Below are 25114 nucleotides of genomic sequence, written 5' to 3'. Positions count from 1 at the left end.
TGGATAACAAAAAGTATCCTACCACACATTTTCTTAGGTGGAGCTCATGAATTTATGGGCTTCTCAACCAGTATCCATGTTTTACAAGGTCAAAAATAAAAATATATTAAAAAATAAATAAATAATCCTGAGAGTATTTAATTAGTGTCCAGTAGCTTAAGTTATGCCTATCCAGAAGTTCACAGATAATGTTCTATGTTTGTTTGGTATTTGTTAGAAGACTTAGTGATATATAATGAAATCATTATTAAAGAAGTGCAGGCATAAAACCCAACTATTTAATAAACCTTGTTTTTGTGTTTTCTTGAAGAACCACATAATGCTGACTTTTTTTTTTGTTGTAAATTTGCCTGTCTGTGTGGAGGTGTGCTCCCCACCCACATTTCTTGCCTTCTGCCTTGCTTAAACACAGGCCATTGCATCCGAGGCTTTGCTCAGGCAGACAGCAACCACGGTGTCAGCTCCAGCTGGGTGCTGGAGAAACAGACAGACAGGCAGACGTCTTGCTCAGAGGCTAAGGGCCAATGTAGCACGTACCACCACCACCACCCACCTCCCCCGAGTATGTCCACCATCTTACCTCACAGACAGTGAGCAGGCTGAGAGAGCGCTCTTTAGGCAATTCTGCACAGCAGATGGCTGCACGACAGGACCTCCCCTTAAGTAGGGCCACTTCTCAAGGTCACACCTGCTGCAGAGGTCCCTCATTCCTCACCAGAGATTCCTTGCTGTAATGGATCCTCAGTAAGTGACTAATAGCTTGGTAAACTGAAAGCTTCTTTAAGATCATACCTTAGATTGGCTGTGCACAATTGTTGTCCCATCTGGTACTAGGAGTTGATTCAGCTACACCTCGGCTCCTTACCTCTTAGGTTCAAGTTTAGAAAGCAATGGGGTGCCCTCTGAACCTCGTGTTTCAACAGGAGGGTCTCCCTAATGTGTCTGACTTAACACATGCTCTGTGCAGTAAATAATCAATGCACCTTACTATCTCAAAACTTAGGTCGGTGTCTTATTTAAGCTTTGTTATACTACTACATTATATCAATAAATATATTGTTGCTTTTCTCTTATAAGTGAAGTATATAATTTCATCCATGATGAGTTGATCCCCAAATAAAAATTATTTCTGGTCACACAGAGCATGGAAATGTAGTTGTTGAGAGAGAAGGATAATGGCTTTTATGTCCGAGATACAGGAATTCTCTTCCTTTGATACAGTAGATATGTTATGATTTAACCTGCACTTCTGGTTTATTACCAAGTGTCTCTTGGAAAAAAAAAAAAAAAAAAAAAAAAAAAAAAAAAGATGAGTGAAAGAAATGACAATTATTTGAATTTATGTCATTTTTATAACTTTGCCTATTTGTTTGGCAAACAGCTTCTTTTTGCCAGTCTGGTCTGTTGCATGCCCCACCTGGCAGGTCCACTGCATTCCAGATGTAGGTTTAAAGATAGGTTTGTTTGTTGCCCAAAATATGTACTGAGTTTGTACAATAACTTAAGGCTATTTTTTTTTCTGGCATCAGCTTTCAGCTAATGGAGTTGGAAAATTCTGATTCTGTTGTCATTTTACTGTGATTTTAAGAGTATGTGTGTAAGTGCGTGTGTGTGTGTGTGTAGACAACACAATAGTGAAAATTTCTTTATGGCAGAAATGGACTTGGTTTAGGAAACAGCTTTCCAAAACTTTTTCTTTAAAGTTGGAAACCTTCTTAGGTATCATTCATGGCTCATAAAGCATATATATGAAATAATGCATTTAATATTTCCAGGAATTTAGTATACCATTTAAATTGCAGGTTAATTTTCAGTGGTGACATAACACTTATAATGCACAATACATCTATTTAACAATGCTGTTATTATTTCAGTTATTCTCAGCAGGCCAGAAACTTCTAAGGTTTTTAACAAACAGAAATTCAGTCTGAAACAAGATGATTTCTCTGTTTTTATTTCCTGGTGATAATCATCACAAATAACTGAATGCAAATATATTTCATGACGATTTTTAAGATGTTAGGCCAAATATTGTTCTCAGCTAAATGAATGGCTGATACTGATGATAAAGATACTGATGGTAAAGTCCAGATACCTCTCAAAGATGGGAGCTTTTTATGCTTATGTGTTATTAATCCCATATCAATGTAAACAAAACTACTGCTTCCTTTACCACAATGAAAATGCACACACCAATTTAACAACTGTGCTTTAATGAACAGTTGTAATACAACTTCTTTCTACCTATGGCTGCTCTAGAGCTTTAATATCTATTTATTTGTCTTTACTGGTGTTGACCTTTTATTTTTATAACTCAGTACATTCCAACTCATTATAAAACTTTTTATTTATTTGTCTCTACAATGTGTCTGTTAGTAATCAACTACTGTTTTTCTGTTACTATGTTTCTGAATAACATGAAATGTACAAAAGAAAAACAAATGGCATTTGTAATTGTTACAAGGTTTACGGGAAACAGTCTGAAATTGTTACAGTTATTTTTACATGGGAAAATTTTGGAGAAGGATATTCACAAAGAATGATATAAAACTCCCTGTGCTCTTTTGACAATTTAATTGGGAAAGATAGAGACCCAACTTAGTTCTTCTAAATGATCCTCTGCCTTTTTGAGTAAAGGATAGAGGGACAGATTAGTCCCTCTAGTTATTAGGATAACATTGGCCTTTATGAACAGCCCTCACAGACACTAATAGGGATGAAAGAGAAATAGAGCGCTAATAAATGTGTAAGCCTCTTCAGAAAAGGCCTTAAGTAGGTCTTGTTTTTCTAAACCATTAAGAAAACCCGAATGTCCAGCAAGGCCAATGCAGTGGCAGATGCCCAGTTTCTGCATGTGAGGTCATAAAGAATGTAATAGGGATGGTATTGATCTATGAGGGGGTTAACTCATTCTGTGCAGTTTCCCATTAATTAAATAGGGCAAATAAAGTCATCCTTCAAAGTGAAATTTCACTTCAGTGTCAATTTCCCTAACATGTTTTGTCCTCTCCAAAACTCAGCACTGCTCATTTGGCTACTTGACAGTAGCTATTTGGACGTTGTCATGCTGAGACTACTGGATCTATGTGACAGACCCTTGAAATGGAGAAACCAAAATATGACTGTTGTCAGGAACTAACCTAAAAACTAAGAAAAACACTACATTGCCTAGGTGGAGCTACTACTTGTCTGAAAACTCTTGGTGAATGGCAAAAACAGCATGAAAGGGTGCCCAAGTCCTTGCCATGGATTTTTGTGGTAAAATTGATTGAAAATATAAACATACGGTTATAAATAAAACTAAGTCTAAATACTCAGACAGATAATGAAGGCAAATAATGTTAATAACTGCCTTCATATAAGTGATCAAGGAAAGCAATCAAGAGGAAAGAAGATTAATTGTTTTTATCTTGAGATTATCTTCAATCAGTTGTTGCTAGAATCACAAAGGGTGTTTCAAAGCTCTGGTTTAATTAAGAGATAATCCAGAATTATCACATTTAATTATGTTGTAAAGGTCATTATGTCTTCAGTCTTTGTCAGAAATACTGTGAAGAAGGCTATTATACCAGAACAAAAAGAGCACGTCACCGAAATGGGTAAAACTACATGGAGCTACACATACTGATGTATGTGAACAGCTGAGGATCTTCATTATATAGACAGTTTACAAACTAAGTTGTCACATTCTTGAAAAGGCAAAAATACAAGTAATTAAACTGGATGATTCTGGATTATTTTACGTAATCCACCATTTTAGGATGGTTGTTACTGAAAAAACACTCTGATCTTCAATAATCTCTAGACTATGCAAATAGTCTTCTTACTTCACATATGTGATTGATGGCTACTTTTAAATAGGACCAATTTTCTGTACACCTTCTTTCCCCCTCTCCTCTTTTTCCCTTGGAGCTCATTCAAAGCTTTTTAGAATAAAGTAATCAGAATAGTTTATAAACCAACCATGATTAGATTAGTGCCTTTCTTCATCCCCCTCCCCCGGCCCCAGAAATGTTGGCTTTCAGTACCTCTTGAAAGTCCCAAAGTAGTCCTAATGTTTATTTGCCTGTTCTCTTCTTATGTTTCACAATATCAGAAAGTATTTTTCTACTGAATATTAAAAAGCAACATTAATCATCCAGCAGTAAGGAGCTGCTTCAGCTGCTATAAACAGACTTCACTGACTTCAACAGAGTGATGGATAATTTATGACATGAGAAGATCATGCAGTAAATAGCCTATTAAATCTAAATGAAATGTATAGTTAATTGCACATGGCATATGATTTATAGCACTATTTGTTCTAGGAATTTCTCGACAAGATATCATTACTATTTGGCAAAAGATCTGAAAATTCTTATTGGAAATTTGGCTTCATTTTAACCATAGCCAGTGTATATCTAAATAAAGTGTTAGTAGCAAATCTGTTAGTGTTCTTGCTTAATCTGTATTAAATATAAAATATTTGTTGTATTCTAATGAAATATATATATATTTCAAAAAGCCTTTAAATGTCTTTTTGATTTAAATTTAGTTGAACAAAATACTGATGTTTGATGTACCACATTGATGAACCTTGATGAACCAGTTCAATATTGGAAGTCTGATTGCTCCAAAGACCAAGGCCAGTAGTAAGCAGAAACAACACTTGTTTTATCTGTGCTTTGTCTAAGTAATTACTAAAGTTGTATGGCATTGTATTTTAGACTTCCACTTAGTTTGTTATTTAAACATTGAGACAGCTTTAACTTTGCCTCAGAATAGCCATCTTAAAATGGACACGTACAGTGAAACAGAAAAATTTAACTTTCTAAAATCAGGTCCCTGGTATCAGGATCTGAAATACAGTCATGAGAAGCAAATTGCTATTTGCAAAGCAGAGAAACAACAGACAGATTGTTTCTTCTTCACTTACTGCACACAGTGTGTGTTGGCACTACATTGCAGTAGCTCAGAAATCTCAAACTGTCAGGAAAAACAAACCATGCCCTACAGACAGAATATAACGGTGAAGAAAAAGCACAAAAAGGAAACAAGGAATTCATCTTCATTTAACAAAAGCATGCTATGTTTGCCAACAATGTGGTAGAGTCTACTTGTTGATGAGTCGTGCATTCCCAGTTTGTCCTTTTTATGCTGCTATTCTCTCTTGTTTCAGCTTACAGTACTAAGCTTGACTTAATGGGCAGTGAAACAAAAAAGGGAGGCACATTGTTCACATTGATTCTCATTGATGCTTCTTAATTGCATCCCAGTCTGTTTTAAATATCCTCTTTCATATTTGAAATGAAATATATTCTGATTATCTAACAATCCAGCATAATTTCTCATTTGGATGTCTTTTCTGTATACGGTTTGGTTTTATAGAATGTTTTCTTTGCTCTTAATTGTTTATGAGTTAGCATTTCTTCATTAGACTACTTCAATTTTTATTAAATTTCCAAAATGTAATATGATACAAAATAATAATAATAATAAGAAAATAATAAGAACAAACTGTACTATTCTGAATGTAACCAATTAGGAGGTCTAAATCATGTAATGTAGTAATGATAGGCTTTCCGCTCAGAACCATTCCACAACTTTATAAAGTCAGGCAAATTTTTCATTGCTATGGGTTCTTTGTGAATGTTGTGCTCTAGACAAATTTGTGTTGTTATTTTTTAATTTGTTTCTTTGTTTTCACTGCTCTTTATAGCCTTGTATGTTCTTAACCTCTTTGCAGCTATACATACATGTACATCCGGTACAGGTGAAATTGTGCAGAAGGAAAGCTACTGACCAATTGCAGAAATCCATTTCACATGCCCAGCCTCCATAAAGAACGCACAAGAAAGCTTAGCTTCTTCAGCAAGTCATCCAAAACACTCAGCATGGTCACCAGGAAGCTGCCAAATGCCTGAAGTGTGGGGAATGCAGATGATGGCATGCTCCTGGAGCTTTGTGAACAAGTATCCAGGACTATAGGGAAGCTTTTTCCTTTCCTCACAGCCTGAAGATTAATTCTGTGTCCCTTCTTGCAAGGGGATATGCAGTACTCATGCTTCTCAGGTAAAGGAAGATAAGATTATGCTGGTGTGAACCTTTTAAAAAGTGTTTCCTTTCTTGGATGATAATTGTATAGGCAGGGGCAGTATCAGGCACTGCCAGACTGCAGGCACTTAAGCAATATCAGATCTAAAAGGATGTTGCAGAGGAAGTTAGGTTTTTCTTTTTCTTATTTTTTTTCTTAACAGGAATTTGGAAGTTTTAAGTCAGCAACGTGGATGATAAGAGACACTGGGAAAACCAACAAAGTAACTTTTCCTATTGTACACTAAAGACATAAATCCCATCCACAGAATTAAAGCTTTCTTGGCAAGGGTTGGGGACCCAGGAGGACCCCTCCTCACCCCTAGTGCGGGTTGTTGCAGTATCCAAGCCCCTCTGTTCCACATCCCCAGCCACAGTGCTGCCACGATCAATGCCTGCAGTCTGCCACCATGCTCAGCACAGGGAGGGATTGACACTTAGAAAGAGACAGAGAAGTAGAAAGGTGAGGGTTGACTCTTTCATCTCCAATCCCTGCTGAGAACTTTACCTGAAACTCCTTTAAGGAGGAGTATGAATTTCTTCCAAAGCAGTACTGTAGGCTCAGACAAATGTAATGTTTTCCTGAGGAGTACTAACAAAGGTTTTAAATAAGTGAACAGAACCACGTGTATAATCCAAAAATTTAAACATCAGTGAATGAATTTCTGTTTGCTAAACTGTTTCCGTAGTCAGCTCTTCTGAACAGTCACCACAGTCCCATGATCAATTAGTAAATCTGCATTACATACGGTTTCTGTATACAATCTCTTCTTTAAATATAACACTTCCTATGTGAAATCATTGGCTGTTGTTGGCTACAAAAACAGAGAGAGAGAAAAATGATCAGATACTCAAGTATTACCATCAAAGTTAAATTTTAACCCATCTTATTCTTGTGTAAATGATTAAATTTTCCATCCACTCTCTGATCCATTAGTACTTAATTTAAACCTTTTTTTTTTTTTTTTTTCTATGGAATGAAAACACTTAGCTTTTGAGGAAAATCCCTCCCATCACCTCCAGCTGGCTCCTTTTCCTTTCCCGTCTCACCATCTTGCTCTCAGGAGAGCCCCTACTTAACCCCTTCTTTATTTATTTTAAGTTATTAGTATTGCTCTTGAGAGGTTAATCAGAACTAAGGCAATCTTTCAATCCAAGTATTTTAATATTTTCTTGAATGTCAGGGCACAGCAGAGGCCAGCTGCTCCACAAGGTCTGGGGTGCTGGGGTCTCCCCCAGGGTGGGTCTTTGGGATTGTACCTTGACTGGTAAGACCCTTCCAGCCATGGAGCAGGGATTCCTGTTTGAGCCCTCCCTGCAACACTGCCTAGGATTGCTCTGTCTATGGCCACAAGGAAAGGGGTAGCTCTTGGCTCTGCTGTTGATGGGCTGTCCCTGAGCCCCAACAGCCAGACCTCCAGGGGTGGGAATGCTTTCCCAGCCCTTACAATAGGCCAGTAATCAACCATTCATCCTTGCAGACTAAAAATCTTGCAAGGCAGCTGCCTGTCTTGTTAAGTCTTGAATTTCTCACACTTCTGGCATCATTTAAATAAGCTGCTTTCTAGACTGTCATCAAAGCAACACAGCTTCTGGGTTTTCTGAATTATTGTTTCATAGTACATATACAGAAACGATGAGAGCAAATGCAAGTAATGACGCTGAAAATCGTCATAAAGTTTCTAAATGAACCACTCAATCATTTGATCTGGATTGACCCTGCTTGTCATGGGGGTTGGACTAGATGATCTTAAAGGTCCCTTCCAACCTCAACTATTCTATGAGCCTGTGAGATTTGGGAAACAAAGATCATCAAGGGTATGAATCAACTTCTGCTTGAGGAACAATAAAGTTAGAAGTTATCAGTCTGGAAAACAGCTACTTGATGGAGGGGAGGGAAAATAATACAGATTTATAGATTCCTTGGTGGCATGCAGAGGCTCAATTAATGTTTCATTCTCTTTACCACAAGAGTATAGGGCTAATCAAATAAAGCTGAGGGTTCAAAACAAATAAGAGGACTCTCACCAAGAATACCGTGGATGTTTAAAGTTTACTTGGCGCTCAGGGAAGTTCAGTCAAAGTTCAAAGGAAAACAGCCATATAGCCATATATGTGGATATATGTAGCCATATATGGCTACAGTTGAGAGTAGGATACTGACCTAAGTGGTTCTTTAATTTAACCTGGTGTACAGTTCTTACATTCTTGCTTTCTGTTGTTTTTATTTAAGGGATAAATTAAGAGAGATTACAGAGCTGTAGAATACAGAGAATACTCCAAAACCCAGGGTCACCAGTGTTAGACTCTTCCCTTAATACCTCCTTAATACCTCCTGAGTATTTGATATGTTGTTGAGAATTTGAAGCTTGGAATTATGAAAACAATTCAAGAAGAAAAATATAGCCACTCTGCCTTCTTATAAACTCTCAGGCTCAGGATGTCCATCCGATTGGAGCATATGATTTAGGATATTTTATGTGTTTTGCAGTTCACAGCAATGAGATTAAATGAGAAATAGCTTCAGTATCAGGACCAGCCTGGGGTTAGAATAATGGTGATGCTGGAGTAGTAAAAAACAAAAAACAAACACCTGTATGGATAAAACTATCCCTCCATAGATACATATGGGTGTAACAAAATTCATTAGAACTAAAGGAAACATAGAACAAAATTACAGGTGCATTAAAAAAAAAAAAAAAAAAAAAAAAAACACAAAACAAAACAAAAACACTACCTGACTAAATTTTATTTTTGAATTTAATCCTCTAATTTCTACAGTTTTTTAGCTGCCAAGCTAGGAAATTTCCATCTTCATAGCAATAAATCTATCTCATGTTAGTCCTTTTGGCTTTATCTTATTTTGTAATAAAGTAATTTTCTCACTCCATCCTTACTGCTCCAACTTTTATATTTTTTTAGCACTTACAGTTCTGAATGTTTGTTTGCCTACAGGATAATTTCCTCTCAAAAATTGTCATTTTTTATAAGGTCTCATCTTATGCTTGCTGGACTTTCAACAAAATACGGAGTTAGGAAAACAACAAAAAAAAAATTAAAAAGCTAAGCATATAAAATGCAGTGGCAATACCACTAAAGTTTTGCATAAAGTTTTAATACCATTTTCCATGCCAGTACTTTTCCATAGTCTGAAGACTCCAAATCCCTATTACTCAAATTCCCCAGAGGTCTAAAACCCACAGATACATCTTGATAAAGTTTTAACATACCCAGGAGAAATGTGAGCTGTAAATACAAATGCTGAAACTTTGCTTGTATTACAAAAAAGTTGATCTGTGAGAGACTTTCTTTGATTAATTAAAAGTAAGGGCATAATTCAGAGAGGGGTCATGCATATTTGGTTCCTACTGTCTCCCCAACGTGCACATACATTTATATTTTTAAATAAGATTATATTCTATCTATTGTCAGTTTGGAAAGATAATGCATTATGAACATGCAGCAGCAAGATGCTGTTAGAAGTAGATACTGTTCTTTTTCATCACCTGCCAGTTGATCCTGTATGATCCTGATTAACTATTTCATTTTTAATTTGTGAATGCTATAGTTGGAAAAGCAATTAAATGTTTGCTCCTTTTAGAGTGTCTGATTTTCTGAGATCCTCTTGAAATGCTTCTCATCCAAGTCAGTTATTTTCCTTCTTTAGCATTAAGGCTGATACTATGGACACCAGAGACACCAGAAGTGTTGTCTCTTTGTCACAGGCAGATACCTGTTTAATAGCTTAATGTTTAATAGCTTACATCTTGGGAACCTTAGAAACAGTTGCCCTGGTAATGAGATACTGCAAAAATTAACTTCAGTATTTCAACTGGAAATGGAACATTTTCTCTGTGAATGCTTCTGCTGAAACAGTTTATTTCTGAATGAGGATTTAGCAAAGTTAAAAAGAAAAAGAAAAAAAAAAAAGTCTGGACCATGGAACAGTACAGATGACAGAATAAAATGGAGAAGTTTCATGGTATTTCTTTGTAACAGCATTCCCTTCTCTCCTGCAGCCTCCTTCCCATTTCCCCCTGAACTAGATACACAATTTACAGAGAAAATATAATGGTTTATTTTCTGTATGTGCCTTTAATCTACTGTTGTTTGAATGTGTAGTAAACAATACTGTCTGATTGCTCCCCCTCACAGCGTAACTGTACTGGTATCAATTTAATTTTTTCCTTTAAATTGTTTCTATGTGCTTCCCACAGTAACGTACATGTATCATTCTGAAGAATAACTACTGAAGATTTAGAAAAAAATGAGATTGTGTCATAAACGCAATTAAGCCAGAAATGAATAAAAGGTCAGCTAAAAGTCAAACAATTTCTTAGTATTATACTATTAGGGCTGTTAGCGTTAGGTTGGAGGTTGGACTCGATGACCTTGAGGTCTCTTCCAACCTAGAAAATTCTGTGATTCTGTGATTCTGTGATACTCTTTTTTTTTCACAATGTAAATGTACATTTTAATGATACCAAAATGAGTGAAACAGTTAAGATAACGATTGAATGATAGAAACCTTTTCAGAAATTCTTTGGTCTGAATCTTTAAAACTAAATAACATAATATTAAATTAATAGAAATAAATTCTACTTGATGCTTAAAATGATTATACTTCACACTTAAAAACTAATAGTTGTGTATCACATGTAAATAAAGTAAATATTGGCCTTATATAAGGTTCCAGTCTGTGAATCATGGGACATTACTTGTAATTTCAGCTCTGCTTTCAACAGAAATACCTCATATTGCTTGTTAGTGAATGCTGAAAATGGCACTGTCAGATGGGACAGTGGAGGATTTTCCTAGAATGCAGGTAAGTGTTACTGGCGGTTAACAAGCTGATACTGCTGACTCCTGTGCTACCCTAATTCTGCTGCTTCTGAAAGGTTGTTCATGACAGACTGATAGTTCAAGGAGCAGGCATTTCAAGGAGCAAGGCTAATACAGATTAGCCCCAAATGGGCTCTTTACACTTATTTTCACATCCATAAGTAAGTGCAGGACAAAAAAAAAATAAAAATTATTCCATAAAATCCAGTCATTGTTTGAGGTGTAAAATGCAATTAAACAGTTCAGACACTTAATCTTGCATTCTACAAGAAGAAGGACCAATTACTTTCCTGTGCATGTCAGAAAGCTGTGTAGAAAGAAAGGTTCTAGCTGGGAACAAATTGTTTTCATGATGCTGTAATGTTAATTACAAAAGTGGGGTAAGTCACTCTACTGCTCTGCTGGTTTGTGATTACAGTTTTATCTCCACAATCTAATTGGTAGGGCAAATGCCAGCATTTATATGTCTAAGTGAGCACTCCAAATGTTTACATGTAATTGGTGTTAACAATTATTGCAAATGCAGGAATGTGCCTGTGAAACCAGAAATCTTTTTTCTGAAAAACTCAGAAATCTTGGAAACCTTTTTTCTAAACCACCTAGGTTAGCAAGTCATTTGATGTATTAAAGGAAATAAAAACTTCTTATCACAGAAGACACCATTTAAGGGTTCCTAGCATGTATTTTAGAGGGACAATACTTAAATGTTAATGTCAGGTCCTAATGTTGCAGGAGAGGAAGGTCTAAGTATGAGACAATTTTAAAAGTACATTCTTGTCACATTTAAGACGAATGGTTGTTTCTTTCAATAGGAGGAAGAATTATCTCATTTTTTCCTTTGAATAGCTAGGTGATTTTAATATCACCAACAGATTTAAATAACATTTTCTGTCAGAAAGTATAAATCCAACTGCACCCATGAGGAGGTTTGTGGTAGGTTTGTGGATGATGATGTAGGTGCTGGTCAAAAGAAAAAAAGTCTTGAGAATTTATGCTTAATCTGATCAATAATATTAGCAAAACAATCAAATAAAAAAAATGCCTTAAAAATCAACAAGTAACAATGTTTCATTTTGTCGATTTAAAAATGAATTGTTTGAGGGCTTGCTTCAGAATTAGTTTTCATTTCAGAATGGTATTTCAAGCATAAATTTCCCTATGTTTGTTTTAAAACTGATAGCAAAAAGAGAAAGCTAGCAAACTTCCAGACCCAAATGAGTTACTTAAGTAAAATAGTCTTGCTAAATCCAAAGCAATATTGATTGTTTACAACCCTAAGGCCTCCCCAAGGGGCATGAAGGCAGAGGCTCTCCACTGGGGCTGCCACCAGCTGAGGGTTCTGACCCTGCAGATGGCCAATGACCCAGAATACAGTCTGGGGAAGCACTTAGGACCAAAAATCATCAGATAATTAATGTTGAAGGAAGGCACCTCCTGGAGAGAAGCTGGTCAGGATTCTATGACAAAAATGCTTTCTCTCAAAAAATGATAATTTGTCAAGAGTATTATTTTTACTGGAATTGTATGTTTGAAGGAAAAAAGAAGTCTGCTTAGTGTTTCTTGTTAAGAAAAAATCCTGAATAGTGCAGGATGTGGGAGACCTAGATTAAAATCCTTGCTTTAGTCTTTTTCTTTGTAGTCAAAAGAAGATTTAATTATTTATGGAAAGCAGGACAGTTCAAACAAAGGAATTAGAGTTGCTGAATTAAGACCAGGGACCAGAGCCTGGATTTCATACAAGGCAGTCTATTGACTATTTATAGTTGAGAGAAAAAAGGGGTTTAGTGCAGATCAGGAATTTCTGAAATCTTTCACTGCCCTTATAAGAAGCAAATCCAATTCTGTTTTTTGTCTGGCTGTGTTCCAGGGCTGAGTGGAACTATGCTGGACTAAACATCTAACTCAGAGCTCTCAGTATGGTATTAGTAGAACGAAACATATTTACTATGTCAAAAAATGTGATTTTCTCCTAGAAAGGAGAACATTATCAGGAAATAGAGTACCACCAGTCACTTATTTCAAAATTATTTTGCTTCACAGGACATAAAATACTGTGGATGGGGAAGAGTTAAAAATACTTTTGCAAACTTTCAGCTGGGCAAGGAATATATCTATTAGTGCAGCCAAATGGATTTTTTTTCCAATACTACTGTAACTTATTTCAGCTTAAATCAATAATTCTCTTTGAAAATAAATAATCTATTCCCACTATGCAAAGTTTATTTGCACAGACCATAAAATAACATTTATTTATAGTTTGAAGGCCCCTGGGGGGATTCTGAAGATATAATTCATATCATGTATTTATTATCCTTTCTTCTGTCAGAGAGGGAGAGAGAAGATAGGGAATGAGAGAGGAAGAGAATAGTGGGTGGGGAAGGGAGAAGAATAAAGAGAGGGTGGCTGGGAGAGATAGAAAGATAGAAATAGAGCTTGATATACTGAAAAGTGTGAAAAAAAATGAAAAGGACATTAAAATTATCAGCAATCAACACAATTTCAGGTTACTCTTTGAGAATTTAACAATAGCAGGAGGATAAGAAGATAAATGACCTGGGAAAATCATGGGAGAGAAAATGTCAGATTCAGCAGCTGCAGCTTTTTAAATCCTATTAGGTAAGTCTTTCTTCTATAGCCCTGGGGTTGTAGAGGTAAAGTTTGCAGTAACAACAGGAAAATCAATTTTTGTTTATTTTTAGAAGAAATAACTTCCAAAATTAGGATTAAATGTATTTAGAGAACATGATGCTGCAAACCCTGTTAGGCAAGCCAGAAGTGAGCAGGAGTAGTAAAAACAATCCCACTTATACATATCAGATGCTCAGGAGAAAGGAAGGGCATACATTCTTCAATGCCACTAAGCTGACTGTAGTCATGTTCAGCTCCATACTGATCATCCTTCCTGGCTGATCTTACAAGCCTGCTACAAGAGTGCTGAGTAAATAACTGCAACTTTAGATTTTCACTCAGCATAGAAAGCAGGCAGGCATTTGATTGGAATTCTTCAGTCAATCCTCTCTGCTATGATAAATGAGCTACAAGTAAAGACAAAGCACTGAAACACATCATTGTCTGTGAGAATTTTCCAGTTAAGATGAAAATTTAGATTTGGTGGAAAGCAACCTACAATGAAACAGCCTGACTAGATGACACAGACATAACACATAACACTCCCCTTCGCTTCCCCTCACCCCATTTCTGATTTGATAGTCCTGAGCAAAGGGAAAATTTGAGGCACTAATCTTTTCTTTACTAATATAGGCTTTTTTACAGCACTGTGTGTTGAGGACTTCTTGTCTCCTAGTTAATTTATCATGCTGTATTGGCCTGAGGAATACTACTCATGACTCTGACTGCCTTAATATGTGTAATAAGCCCTGCTTTATATGTATTGCAAGTAGTAGTGCTAGCACAGTCAACAGCTGCCACAAACAGAAGTGGTAATAGTACTGATCAACTTTCTTTAATTGAAGGCTTCTAGGGAGACATTTGTCTGGGCCAAATAAATGCTGCTAACCCCATCACTTTTGATTAAAAGGTCCCTGACTGTATAGTTTGTGACACCTCATACTTGAACAGGTACAATATACCATGATACAAGCCTATGATTCTTGAGTGTCAACACAGATTGTCTCAAGGTTCATGTTAGTTTTCCCTAGTTAATCTTAGTCGTACACAGAGTAGTAGTTATTTATTTATATTTGTTTTCTGTCATATTCTTCTGTGGGAAGCACAGTATATTGTGATCACTAATACCTTTACATCCCCCACCCCACTCCCATCCCCCGCCTCTGCTAACACTTCCCTTGTCCCTTAGCTGAATTCCCCATAATAACATATGGAGTTTAGTTGCAGTGGGGAGAAGTTCTCATTATGGAGTCTGAGTGACAGAGAAGTTGAAAAAGGTTTGTATGCCATTTGAAGTACTTGAAGCTTGATAATATGGGTGCAAATACTTCTGGAAAGTCAGGTGAAAAGTCAAATTCTGCCACATTCATGCATTCACCACCTGTATTACATTGTTTAGAAACGAACAGTTGCAGGAGGTGCAGTATATACTCAAATGCACAAAGATCTTTATCATGTGTGTCAGTTCTGCCTTCTGAACCTGACGCTTACAAAGTTCTTACATCAGCATTTAGATTTTTATTACTGATGTGAAATGTAACAGATTACATTAATCTGCCATAATTTATTGAATAGAAACATTTTTTTTTCTGTGTGTCTTTATTAGTAAGTAAGCAATATGTGTCATTTTAAAGCATTTTTCCCTTAAGGCAGAAAAATTGATCTGAAGACATCAACGCACAAATCCTCTTACCATGAATGAAAAGGGGAACCTTGAAGCGGTTTAATGTAGCTAGACAAATACATTATTCTCCATAGACTGCACAAGGAGTGGGGAGAGGTAAAAGTCTGCTATATTATGTTTTTCTGTTAGTCAGTCATTGGATGATCGTGTTTCTTCTATTTACCATACAATGATCTGTTTCCTCTCTTTTGTATCCTATATGTGCTTTGAGTGACATACTTCCCATGGACAACAAATTAAGGAAATTTCTTTGTGAGTAAATCAGACTGTTGAGCAACTAGCATGCTGCTTCAGTGAAGCACTGTTTTTCCAGCTCTTCTTTTTATATCAGTTATTGGTATTTCACTTTTTTCTCCTTGCTTTTTGTGCTGCCTTCCCTTGTCTTTGAGCTTGAGACACTCAGCCACAGGCTGAGAACAAATGGCTTTAACACTACGAAGTCTTGTCTGAATGCTAAGAATGGTCAATCTCAGCTAGTACTTGGGTGGGAGACAGAGTGTAATACAGCTGTAATACGGTATGATGGTGAATATGTCACTTGTGCCATATACTGGGAAAATGTCCTCTTAAACAATGAATGCCTCAGGCTTTGAATCTGAAATCACTGCCCACTGTAGTCACTCCATATATCATGTCTAAGGTTATGGCTTTCCAGGTGTGTGTTTTGGCAGCAGAGCTGGTACCCTGACTGTTAAGTGAGGTTAAAAATGTGGCCACCTGCTCCAGTCACCGTGGCCCAGGACTACTTAAGCCCAGTTGCTTGTGCCTAGCCCAGTGCCTGGGGACCTAGTGTCTCTGCCCAGACTGGGAGGGGGCATGCGACTTTTGACGTCCCCTCTGCAGATCCAACCAGTAGCAAAGGTGAGCACATATCCCTGAGACACACAGACATGCAGAGATAGGGCACTGACAAAACCGGTCACACAGGCTGCCCCAGCCACAGGCTGCCTTCAGCAGCACTTACGCACAGGACTATTAAAACAGACACAGACAGCTGAATTCCCTTCCTCCTCTGCCTGGTAGAGACAGAAGACCATGGTGTAGGCACACACACACAGCACTCTCCAGGCTCACAAACACACACACATTCATGGATCCTTCAAGGCACAGCCCTTCTGTCTGTCCAGCACCTTCCCTCTGTCTGTCCAGCACCCCTACACAAATCCATTGAGTACCAGCATGGCCTCTCTGTCCATCCAGCACCCCTGCATGGATCCCAAGCACTCATACCCACTTCATGGGTCACCTACTTGCTGGCTGGTTCAGACTGAAGTTCACTGCACACACACCACTCTACCCTTGTGCAGCTTTGCACATCCTGTCATCAGTTACCAGGGAGAAGAGATCAGCACCTTCCTCACAATTTCTCTTCCTCAGGAAGTTGTAGAGGGCAATAAGGTCACCTCTTAATTTTCCCTTCTCCAGACTTGACAACCCAAGTGTCCTCAGCCTCTCCTCATAGGACATGCCTTCCAGCTCTTTTCCCAGTTTTGTTGCCCTCCTTGGATACTTTCAAGTACCTTACTATCCTTTTTATATTGTGGAACCTGGAACAGCACATAATATTAAAGGTAAGGCTACACCAACATCAAATATAGTCAGGTGAATCACTTGTTTTGACTGTCTGGCTCTACGTATTTAATGCATCCCAAAACATGGTTTGCTGTTTTGGCTGCCCAGACACACTGCTGGATCATATTGAGCATACTGTTGACCAGCACACACAGATTCCTTTCTGCTGAGCTGTTGTACAGCCAAGCATACCTGTGTCCCGCATTACTCTGTCTCAGGTGCCAAACCTGACATTTTCCTGGTTGAACTTTATGCCATTGATGATTACCCAGTGCTTCAATCTATCTAGATCCTTTTGCAAGGCCTCTCATACTTCCAGAGAGTCAACAGTACCTCCCAGTTTAGTGTCATCAGCAAGCTTGCTGAGGATGCATTCCACTGCTTCATCCAGATCATTGATAAAAATGTTGAACCGAACTGGCCCTAGAATTGAGTCCTGGGGAATACCACTGGTAACTGTCTGCCAGGTAGATATAGCCCCACTCACTAAAACCCATTGAGCTCTACCTTTGAGCCAGTTCATCACCCAGTGTAGTGTGAACCTGTTTATCTCACAGTTGAATAATTTATACAGAAGGATGCTGTGAGGAATGGTATGAAAGACCTTACTGAAATACAGAAAGATTATGTCTGGTAACAGGTAGATTATGTGAGCAATATTATGAAATGATTATGCTCATATATTATATTACATATTATCATATATATTGTATATATACAGTATATACATGTATATATATAATGTATATGTATTATATATATTATATTTTATTATATGTATATGTATTGTATATATAATATATTACATATATTATATTATAGTCTATATTATTGTAATATAATATATGATGTGAAAAAGATTATGTCAGGTAACAACTTTGGTTTCATTAATTTTTTTTCTTTAATGTTGTACTGGGTCTGGCTGGAATGTTAACTTTCCCGGCAGCAGCCCATACAGTGCCGTACTCTGTACTTGTAGCTGGAACAGCAGTGTTATCACACCAGTGTTGTGTCTACTGCTGAGCAGCACTGGCACAGCATCGGGCCTTTCTCTAACCCTCCTAGGGGGTGGGCAAAAAGTGAGGAGAGAAACATCACTAGGGCAGCTGACCTAAACCAATCAAAAGGATATTCCATACCATGTGATGTCACACTCAGCAATAAAAGGTGGAAACAGGAAGAAGAGGGGAGGGGTGGGCTCTTGTTGGGAAAACATTGATCCTCCTCTCAAACACCAGCTGCGTGCGTTGAGGCCTTGCTTCAAGGACGTGGTCAATCATCGCTCATTTGTGGGAAGTAGAGAGTAATTTCTTTCCTCTGCACTTCCATATAGCCTTCATTTATTTTGTTTGTTTTCCTCCCTTCTTTTTATTTTTCCTTTTCCCCTCCCTTTTCCCCTTTCCCTTTTTATTTCCCCTTAGTTAAATTGTTTAGTTCATGGTAGTCTTTATTTAATTATTATAATTATTTCCCTTTAATTAAATTATCCTTATCTCAACCCGTGAGTTGTTCTTTGCTTTACTTCTCCCCCTCCTCATCTAAAGGAGGGGGAGTGAGAGAGCAGTTGTGGGGTTTAGCTGCCCAGCACGGTAAAACCACCACAAACGTTTCCTTGGTTAAACTTGTTTGAAGCCCTGATGATCTCTTATTTTACACGCTACACATCACTCCAATTTCATCTCTCCAAGCAATGATGTTTTCATTGTTTTTTTGTGAAATTGAAGAAGCCTTTCTACCTTCTTGTCTATTACTTGCTTCAGCAAGGTTATCAGAGGTATGTACATTGCTTCTTTATGCAGTGTATTTCTTTTTGTTTAGCAAACTATCAGAGGTGATGTTGATCTTCATAATCTCTGGTGTTATCTCAGGAAATCAGATTTAATACAGTCATTGCTATTTGCTTTGTCTCTTTAAGAAGGTGATTAATGTGTGTGACATTTACCTTGATTGTTACTCTCTTTAGGGGCAAATTAAGTAGATTCCAGTTTTCCTGAGAGGATTCTCAACCAAAGAGCCCTATCACTGCTATTACCAAGGCATCAGAGAAGCTACAAACATGCTTTGAAGCACACCAGTTCCCCGAGTGCTGAGAGCTATATGACTATTTTTGAGTTCATTGAAGATGCTCTGGCTCAAATTAAAGTCAAATTATTTGAAACATTCCAGGAAACCGTTGCTTTAAAAGCTTCAAAGCCTGAAATGTGGTTGAAGTTAGTCAGATAAGATTTGAATTTCTGAAGGCACACAAACTTATCTACTCACACTTTTTTAAGCACCATGCCTTGCCTAGAAAGAGTTTTCTCTAGAGAAATTTGGCAGTTAACACTTTGATGTTGTTCTAGAGCCACTTTGTCATTCAAGAAAACTGAAAGCTTTCTAGTTTTCTTGGCATATCTTGGCATTCTATGGCAGTTGGCATTGTTAATACTATAGGTTAATACCCCACTGTTTAAGTGCAGTTCTAGGAAGTCACAATAGTCTTAAAAAATAAACTAATCAGCTTTTATGTCCGAGTGGTATTGTCTGTCTATTCCACTGTTCTGAATGAAATACTGGCCAGAATATCCTTTGTTTAGTTACAAAATATGTCATAAAATCAAGGTTTAATTTGTACTTTTAGGTATGCAGATATAGCATAAGAAATTTTGAAAATACAGATTCAGCCAGGACACATTAAGGGTATAGTGCTCTTTGCACACTGTGATAGTAATCTCTAATTATTTCTGTGTTTAGCTAAATCTTCAAAAACAAACAAACAAAACCAAACAAAAACCAAAAACAAAGAAAAAAAATACAATGAATGAAAATCATTTGATAATAGTAAGTAGACCCTATAGCTGGCCACTGGTGGGAAAGTTTCTTTCCTGATCCTTCAGCTTGGCAATAAGCTGATGTGTTCAAAATATCCTCACAATGTTTTCAATATGAGCTCACAATAGCGCTTTTAAGTTAAATTTGTTATAGAGAATTAAGGATGAGAGTAAAAGGCCTCGTTCCTTCCTTCTTAATACTAATATCAGGTAAGGAAAAACTCCAGTTTAGTCAGCTCGGTAAAAACAAGACAAATCAGACTGTAAAGGAATATGTGCTTATACTTCTTAGCCATGACCACAGGTGCTGAGTTATTTGGTGTGATCTTGGATTACACTTCGTGTGAGGCTGTATTGCTGGAGCACTCCAAAGGATATTGGTGGGGGGCACTTACCTAAGGAAAGTACCTAAGGAAAATTGACATGAACAAGATAGCAGCAGCAGGAAGGAAAAAAAAATGATTTTTTTTTAATTTCCTTCAATTCTAATAATTTGTTAGGCAGCTTCCAAACAGTGCTTGTGTACTGTGAAATGCATGGAAAGTCTTTTGAACTATGTAGCCAGTGGAGAGCAGGGAGCTGCTAGTGATTTTTGCTGCAGCCACTATTCACCAAAGCATTCTACAATTCTCTTGAATGTACTTTATTGACTGCAACTAAAATAATAATATTTTATGCACAAAAGGCCTATTTAAAATGAAGTTTAGATGTTAAAAATAATACTGTATTATTTTATGCTTTATACTAGTTGTTGTAAGGTTTTTTTGTTGCCTTTTTTTTTTTTTTTTTCAAAACCAACAAATGGAGTTCATACTCATCCATGCTTTCATAACTTCTTTCTACAAAATGTCTTTCTTATGACAGATTGACAGCTTCATTTTGGATTTTCTTCCTTTTTTTTTCCTCAACAGGATCTTTTTGCCTTGCTCTATCTGCTCTTTAGTTGGTTTTGAAACAGAAGTCTAAAATTATGTAGTGAAAAGTCACCACATTAATTTAGGATAGAAGGAAGCTCCATGCATTTTATGCAAGAGCCAAGGTGGTCAACAAATGTTTATTAATATATAAAAGAAGAAGAATTATTCCGGTGCAAACAGTCTACACCCACTTACCATTAGGAAGAACTGCTTCTTAGGGAGACTCCTGGTTTTGGTGACTCAATTTTCCAGCTGGAAAACTGAATGACTGAATAGCCCAAGTTGGAAGGGACCCACAAGGAACATCAAATCCAACTTCTGGTTTTGCACAGGACCACCCCAAAATCAAACTATATGTCTGAGAGTGTTTTCCAAACACTTTTGGAACTCTAGCAGGCTTGCTGCTGTGACCACTTCCCTGAGGAGTCTGTTTCACTGCCTGACCACCCTCTCAGTGAAGAACCTTTTCCTAATATCCAACCTGAATGTCCCCTTTCACAGTTTCATGCCATTCCTTCAGTTCCTACGACTGGTTACCAGAGAGAAGAAATGAGATCCTGCCCCTCTGCTTCCTTTTTGAAGGACTAGTAGGCCTTCCCTTTGTAGAGACCTAGACGTGTAGGCCTAGTCTAGGTCTCCTCTCAGCCTCCTGTTTTCTAGGCTGGACAAACGAAACTGCTCCTCATACATCATGTTCTCTAGACCCTTCACCAACTTTGTAGCCCTCCTTTGAACACTCTTCATCTGTTTTATATTCTTTTTATACTGTGGTGCCCAAAACTACACACAGAACTCAAGATGAGGCGGGTTTTATGGCCCCCAAAATATTTCATCAATCAGGGCCAGGGGATGTTGTATAGTAAGTAATACAATGGAGACACTATTTACTATTTATTAAACTGCTTAAACTAGTCTTCCCACTACATATATATATATATTTATATTTGCTACAGCTATTTATATTATCCATAGACTGTTGCGGAGAAAATTTTTCTTAGTTGAGAACTTTGTCACTAGCTAATGTTAATTGTTAGTGGTTGTTCAAATCTATGTCAAATTGTGCTGAGCACCAAAGATAGAGTGCCAGAAAAGACATAGAAAGACATGCAAAAACACATGGGTTTTCCTAATTGTAAAAATCAGACCTGTTAGGGAAAGAACACAAATTTTTAGGTGCCTTTTTTTTTTTTTTTTTTTTTTTCCAAAACAATTGAAGAACACAATATCTGTGACTGTCAACAACTTTTGGTCCTTAGTAAACTGTTTTCAGAAATATTCAAGGGTAATTGATTTTCAGGTGCTTCTATCTAGAAACAGTTGTATAATCTGTGAAAATCCTTTGAAAGAAACAACTTCTTGTGAATGCCACTATGAAATGATAAGATGCAGAGTAAAATCTTTGGCAACTGAGGATTTTATATCTTATTTTTGATGCTAAATGCAAAGGTATGAACATGCTTGGATTACATGGAGAAAATACTTTAGTTATATCCAAGGAAAGTCTTTCTCAGTGTTCTCATGTCTCTGAATAGCAAAAGCATTCATTAGTCTTAGAAAGGAGTATTTTTCAAGTGGAAGTAGTAATGCTTAGGAATTAAAATGTTTATATTTTATTGTATTTTATCTTATTTATTTATTTTTTGTTCCTTAAAAGATGAGACCAACCATTTCTTTGTCATTTTCCTGGTAAACAAAATAGTCAGTAGATCACTTGTTATAGCCATGGAGCACAGACGAGAGGTCAGATTTTTTTCCAAGAGAACCCTTTGGGTATATTGTGGGCTAATACTGGAGGAGTTCTGCAGAAGGGGTAAATTGGTGGGACTTCATGAGTTTTCCTAACTCACATTTGAAAAAAAAGAGAGAGCAAGAGAGAGAAAGAATGGATAGGACAGTGAGCAGAGGAGCTAATAAAGACTCTTCTGTTGAATTTGGCTGAAAGTTACATGACATCTATGACTTGAAGATGGATGGAGAAACAGCTGAGCAGCCAGATACAGTGTGCTTTCCAAAGTCTCACTTCAAAAGAAACTGAACTTAAAATCACAACAAAAACACTACACATAATAAAACAAACAGGGCATCTGCAATTTTCAGGAATACTTAGCATTTTTTCAAATTATCTACATAGACTCCCAGATGTGTAGATTTTATTTTCTCTACATCTCTATTAACCAAAAGTGTTTTTTTTTTTTTTTTTTTTCTCCGCATTTTTCTCTTTTTATGTCATGGCTTTCCATACTTTGGGTGCATGTGAGGTTGAACAATCTGCAGTCCCTGCAAGCAGGCAGGAGTATCTCTCAAAGGGAAGTGGACTCTTGTAAACTGCAGTAACACATCTGCTGAAAAGAATGGATTTGGCAGTGTGGAGGGACATTTCACAATGTGCATGCAAAATAGTTAGATCTAATTGTATAGGCACTTCAAAAGTGTTCTTTTAAAATGGTGCTATTTTATTTGTTTATTAGAAAAGTGAACGTTTATAGCTAGAGATTTAAGGTGGGGTTGGGTTTCTACTGCATGTAATTTCCATTTGAATACTGAAGGGCTATTAGTTTCTCTGAATTCTGCCATGTAAGCACTGTCCGTGGTCTGACAAGTATAACCTCTTAACAGTTTGATATTGAAATCAGGGGATTTAGTCTCTGGAATTAGCAATTTATATTCTGTGTTGCTGCTACAGTAGTTGCAGCATTTAAATTATTTATGAAAAGAAAGAGTACTGTTGTGTTCTTTCTTACAAATCACACCAACTGCATGCTCAACAAGGGTAGACTTCTCCCTCTGAAATTCTGCTCTGTTTTCAAGAGTATATCTTTACCTTGTCACTGACTGCTTACTGTGATGAAGATGAATCGAGATCACATAGCACTGAACCTTTCATTAACTCTGGAAAAAGTATCAGAGATAGGAGAATCTTCCAGCAGTGGAGAATTCCCCTTCAGTCAGTCATTAGTATTTCTTGTAGATAACAGTAGCAAAACCTTCAGGGAGTGAAACTAAGTTTAGAGCACTAAATGTGCCTGGCAATGCAAATCTGCTTTTATGATGCAGAGAAGTTCAGAACTCTTGTAGATTCCCATGAAAAAGAAAAAAAAAATAACACTGGCAGATCTTTAAAAACAAGTTGAATAGAAGTAATGCTTGTGGAAGTAAGCAAATAACAAACAGATTCCAGTTTTCTAGAATGGTTACTTGGTTTGGCATGTAAAATTCCTCAAGCAGAGAGAATTCACTGCCATCTGTTAATCAGTCACTCTCATAGTTTCATATATATCCACATAAAATTATGTTTATTTCTAAAAGCCTTATATACAAATCTTCCTGGACAAATATCAACAGTGTGTAAATAGGAACAGGATTTCTCCCATGAAAGTAGAGTTTCTTTATACATTTTCCCACACCACGTGCTTGATGCTAATCAGTTAGCAATGATTTGCATTATTATTTTTTAATGTAAGTAAAATTTTGACATTTGTGATCGATTTGATTTTTTTTTAAATGGTCTGACATAAAATTACCTTTTAAACTTCATTCTTTTGAAATCAGCCCTCAAATTTACATAGGCTGAAGTCTTAAGAAAAGACAACTCATTAAAGATTATTTCTCCTTTCTGAAAAGAGAATGGATATGAAAATATAATGAAGCATCTCTGTCAATTGTGGAGCAGCAGTACATACACACAAATGAACTTCCCTTTCTGCACAAAATGCAGGACGTTTGCTGAAAAAAAAAAAAAAAAAAAAAAAGAGAGATCAAAAAAAGCTTAAGTTCTTGCTTTTCCTTTGTTCTGTTCTCAGGTAGGAGCATCATAAGTATGAAAATAGCAATGTTCCTGGCCAAGCCTTATTTGCCAAATCTCTCTGCTTTTGTCTAGTTCTCTCTAGCTATGTCCCACTCCAAAGAGCATGCAAACCCTGCGTGAACTTAAATGAACATCTGCTCAGCTGTAACTGCTACCTGATGATCCACTGGTAGTCCCGATGGCATAGGTGTAGTTATACTCCTGAGTTTATTCGAGTCATGTAAATCTCTTTTCTCAATAATTTGTTTCTCCATTTTACTTTCCTTAACTTGTCGAAGTTTTATCTATATGACTAGAAATAGCAAGCAGTAACAGTCTCTGTTAGTAAGGCTTTATTAGCATCCTGTAGACAAATCAAATAAGATAAAATAAAATAAAACAAAAATAAAAATTGAGTGCTCAGTGGCAAGGGCAGTCAAATTTATCACAAAAATCTAACAAGACAGTAATAACAAGGGCCTTCGGTGACCCACTTTTACCATGCACAAATGTACAGTGTTTGCAAAAAAACAATTTGTTGATATTTTAAGTGTTTGCTTCTTGGAACAGATAGTTACAGACAATGACAGTAGTGTTTATTCTTGCTTAGTCTGAAGTAACTCACCAGAAAGCTCATTCAAGTCACAGCAGTAACTGAAATTCAACACCTAAAGGGCAGGTGGTAACAGAAGCAAAGTATATGTTATAAAAGGAGATTTCAGGTGAAGTAGTAGTTTAGTTAAAACAAACCCCAAGCGTGTAAATAAATCAAGTAAAGTATTTAGAAGTTGCTAGGATGTCGTAA

General features: G+C 36.9%; 1 protein-coding gene across 3 annotated transcripts in view; it reads left to right on the top strand.

Annotated features, from left to right (window-relative positions):
• TMTC2 (transmembrane O-mannosyltransferase targeting cadherins 2) overlaps positions 1 to 25114 on the top strand; it is a 419977-nt gene that overhangs the window by 271644 nt on the left and 123219 nt on the right. Inside the window, exon 12 of one of the 3 annotated variants that reach the window (XM_032182560.1) lies at positions 4535 to 4690. The exons of the other annotated variants lie outside the window; for them this stretch is intronic. Within the exon in view, the coding sequence (XP_032038451.1) occupies positions 4535 to 4570 (36 nt within the window). The 3' untranslated portion in view covers positions 4571 to 4690. Of the gene's footprint in view, positions 1 to 4534; positions 4691 to 25114 lie in introns of those variants that run through there. 3 annotated transcript variants of the gene reach the window in all.

Source organism: Aythya fuligula, chromosome 1, assembly GCF_009819795.1.
Source record: "Aythya fuligula isolate bAytFul2 chromosome 1, bAytFul2.pri, whole genome shotgun sequence".
NCBI classification, from domain to species: Eukaryota; Metazoa; Chordata; class Aves; order Anseriformes; family Anatidae; genus Aythya; species Aythya fuligula.
This window is presented reverse-complemented; position numbering and strand designations above follow the sequence as displayed.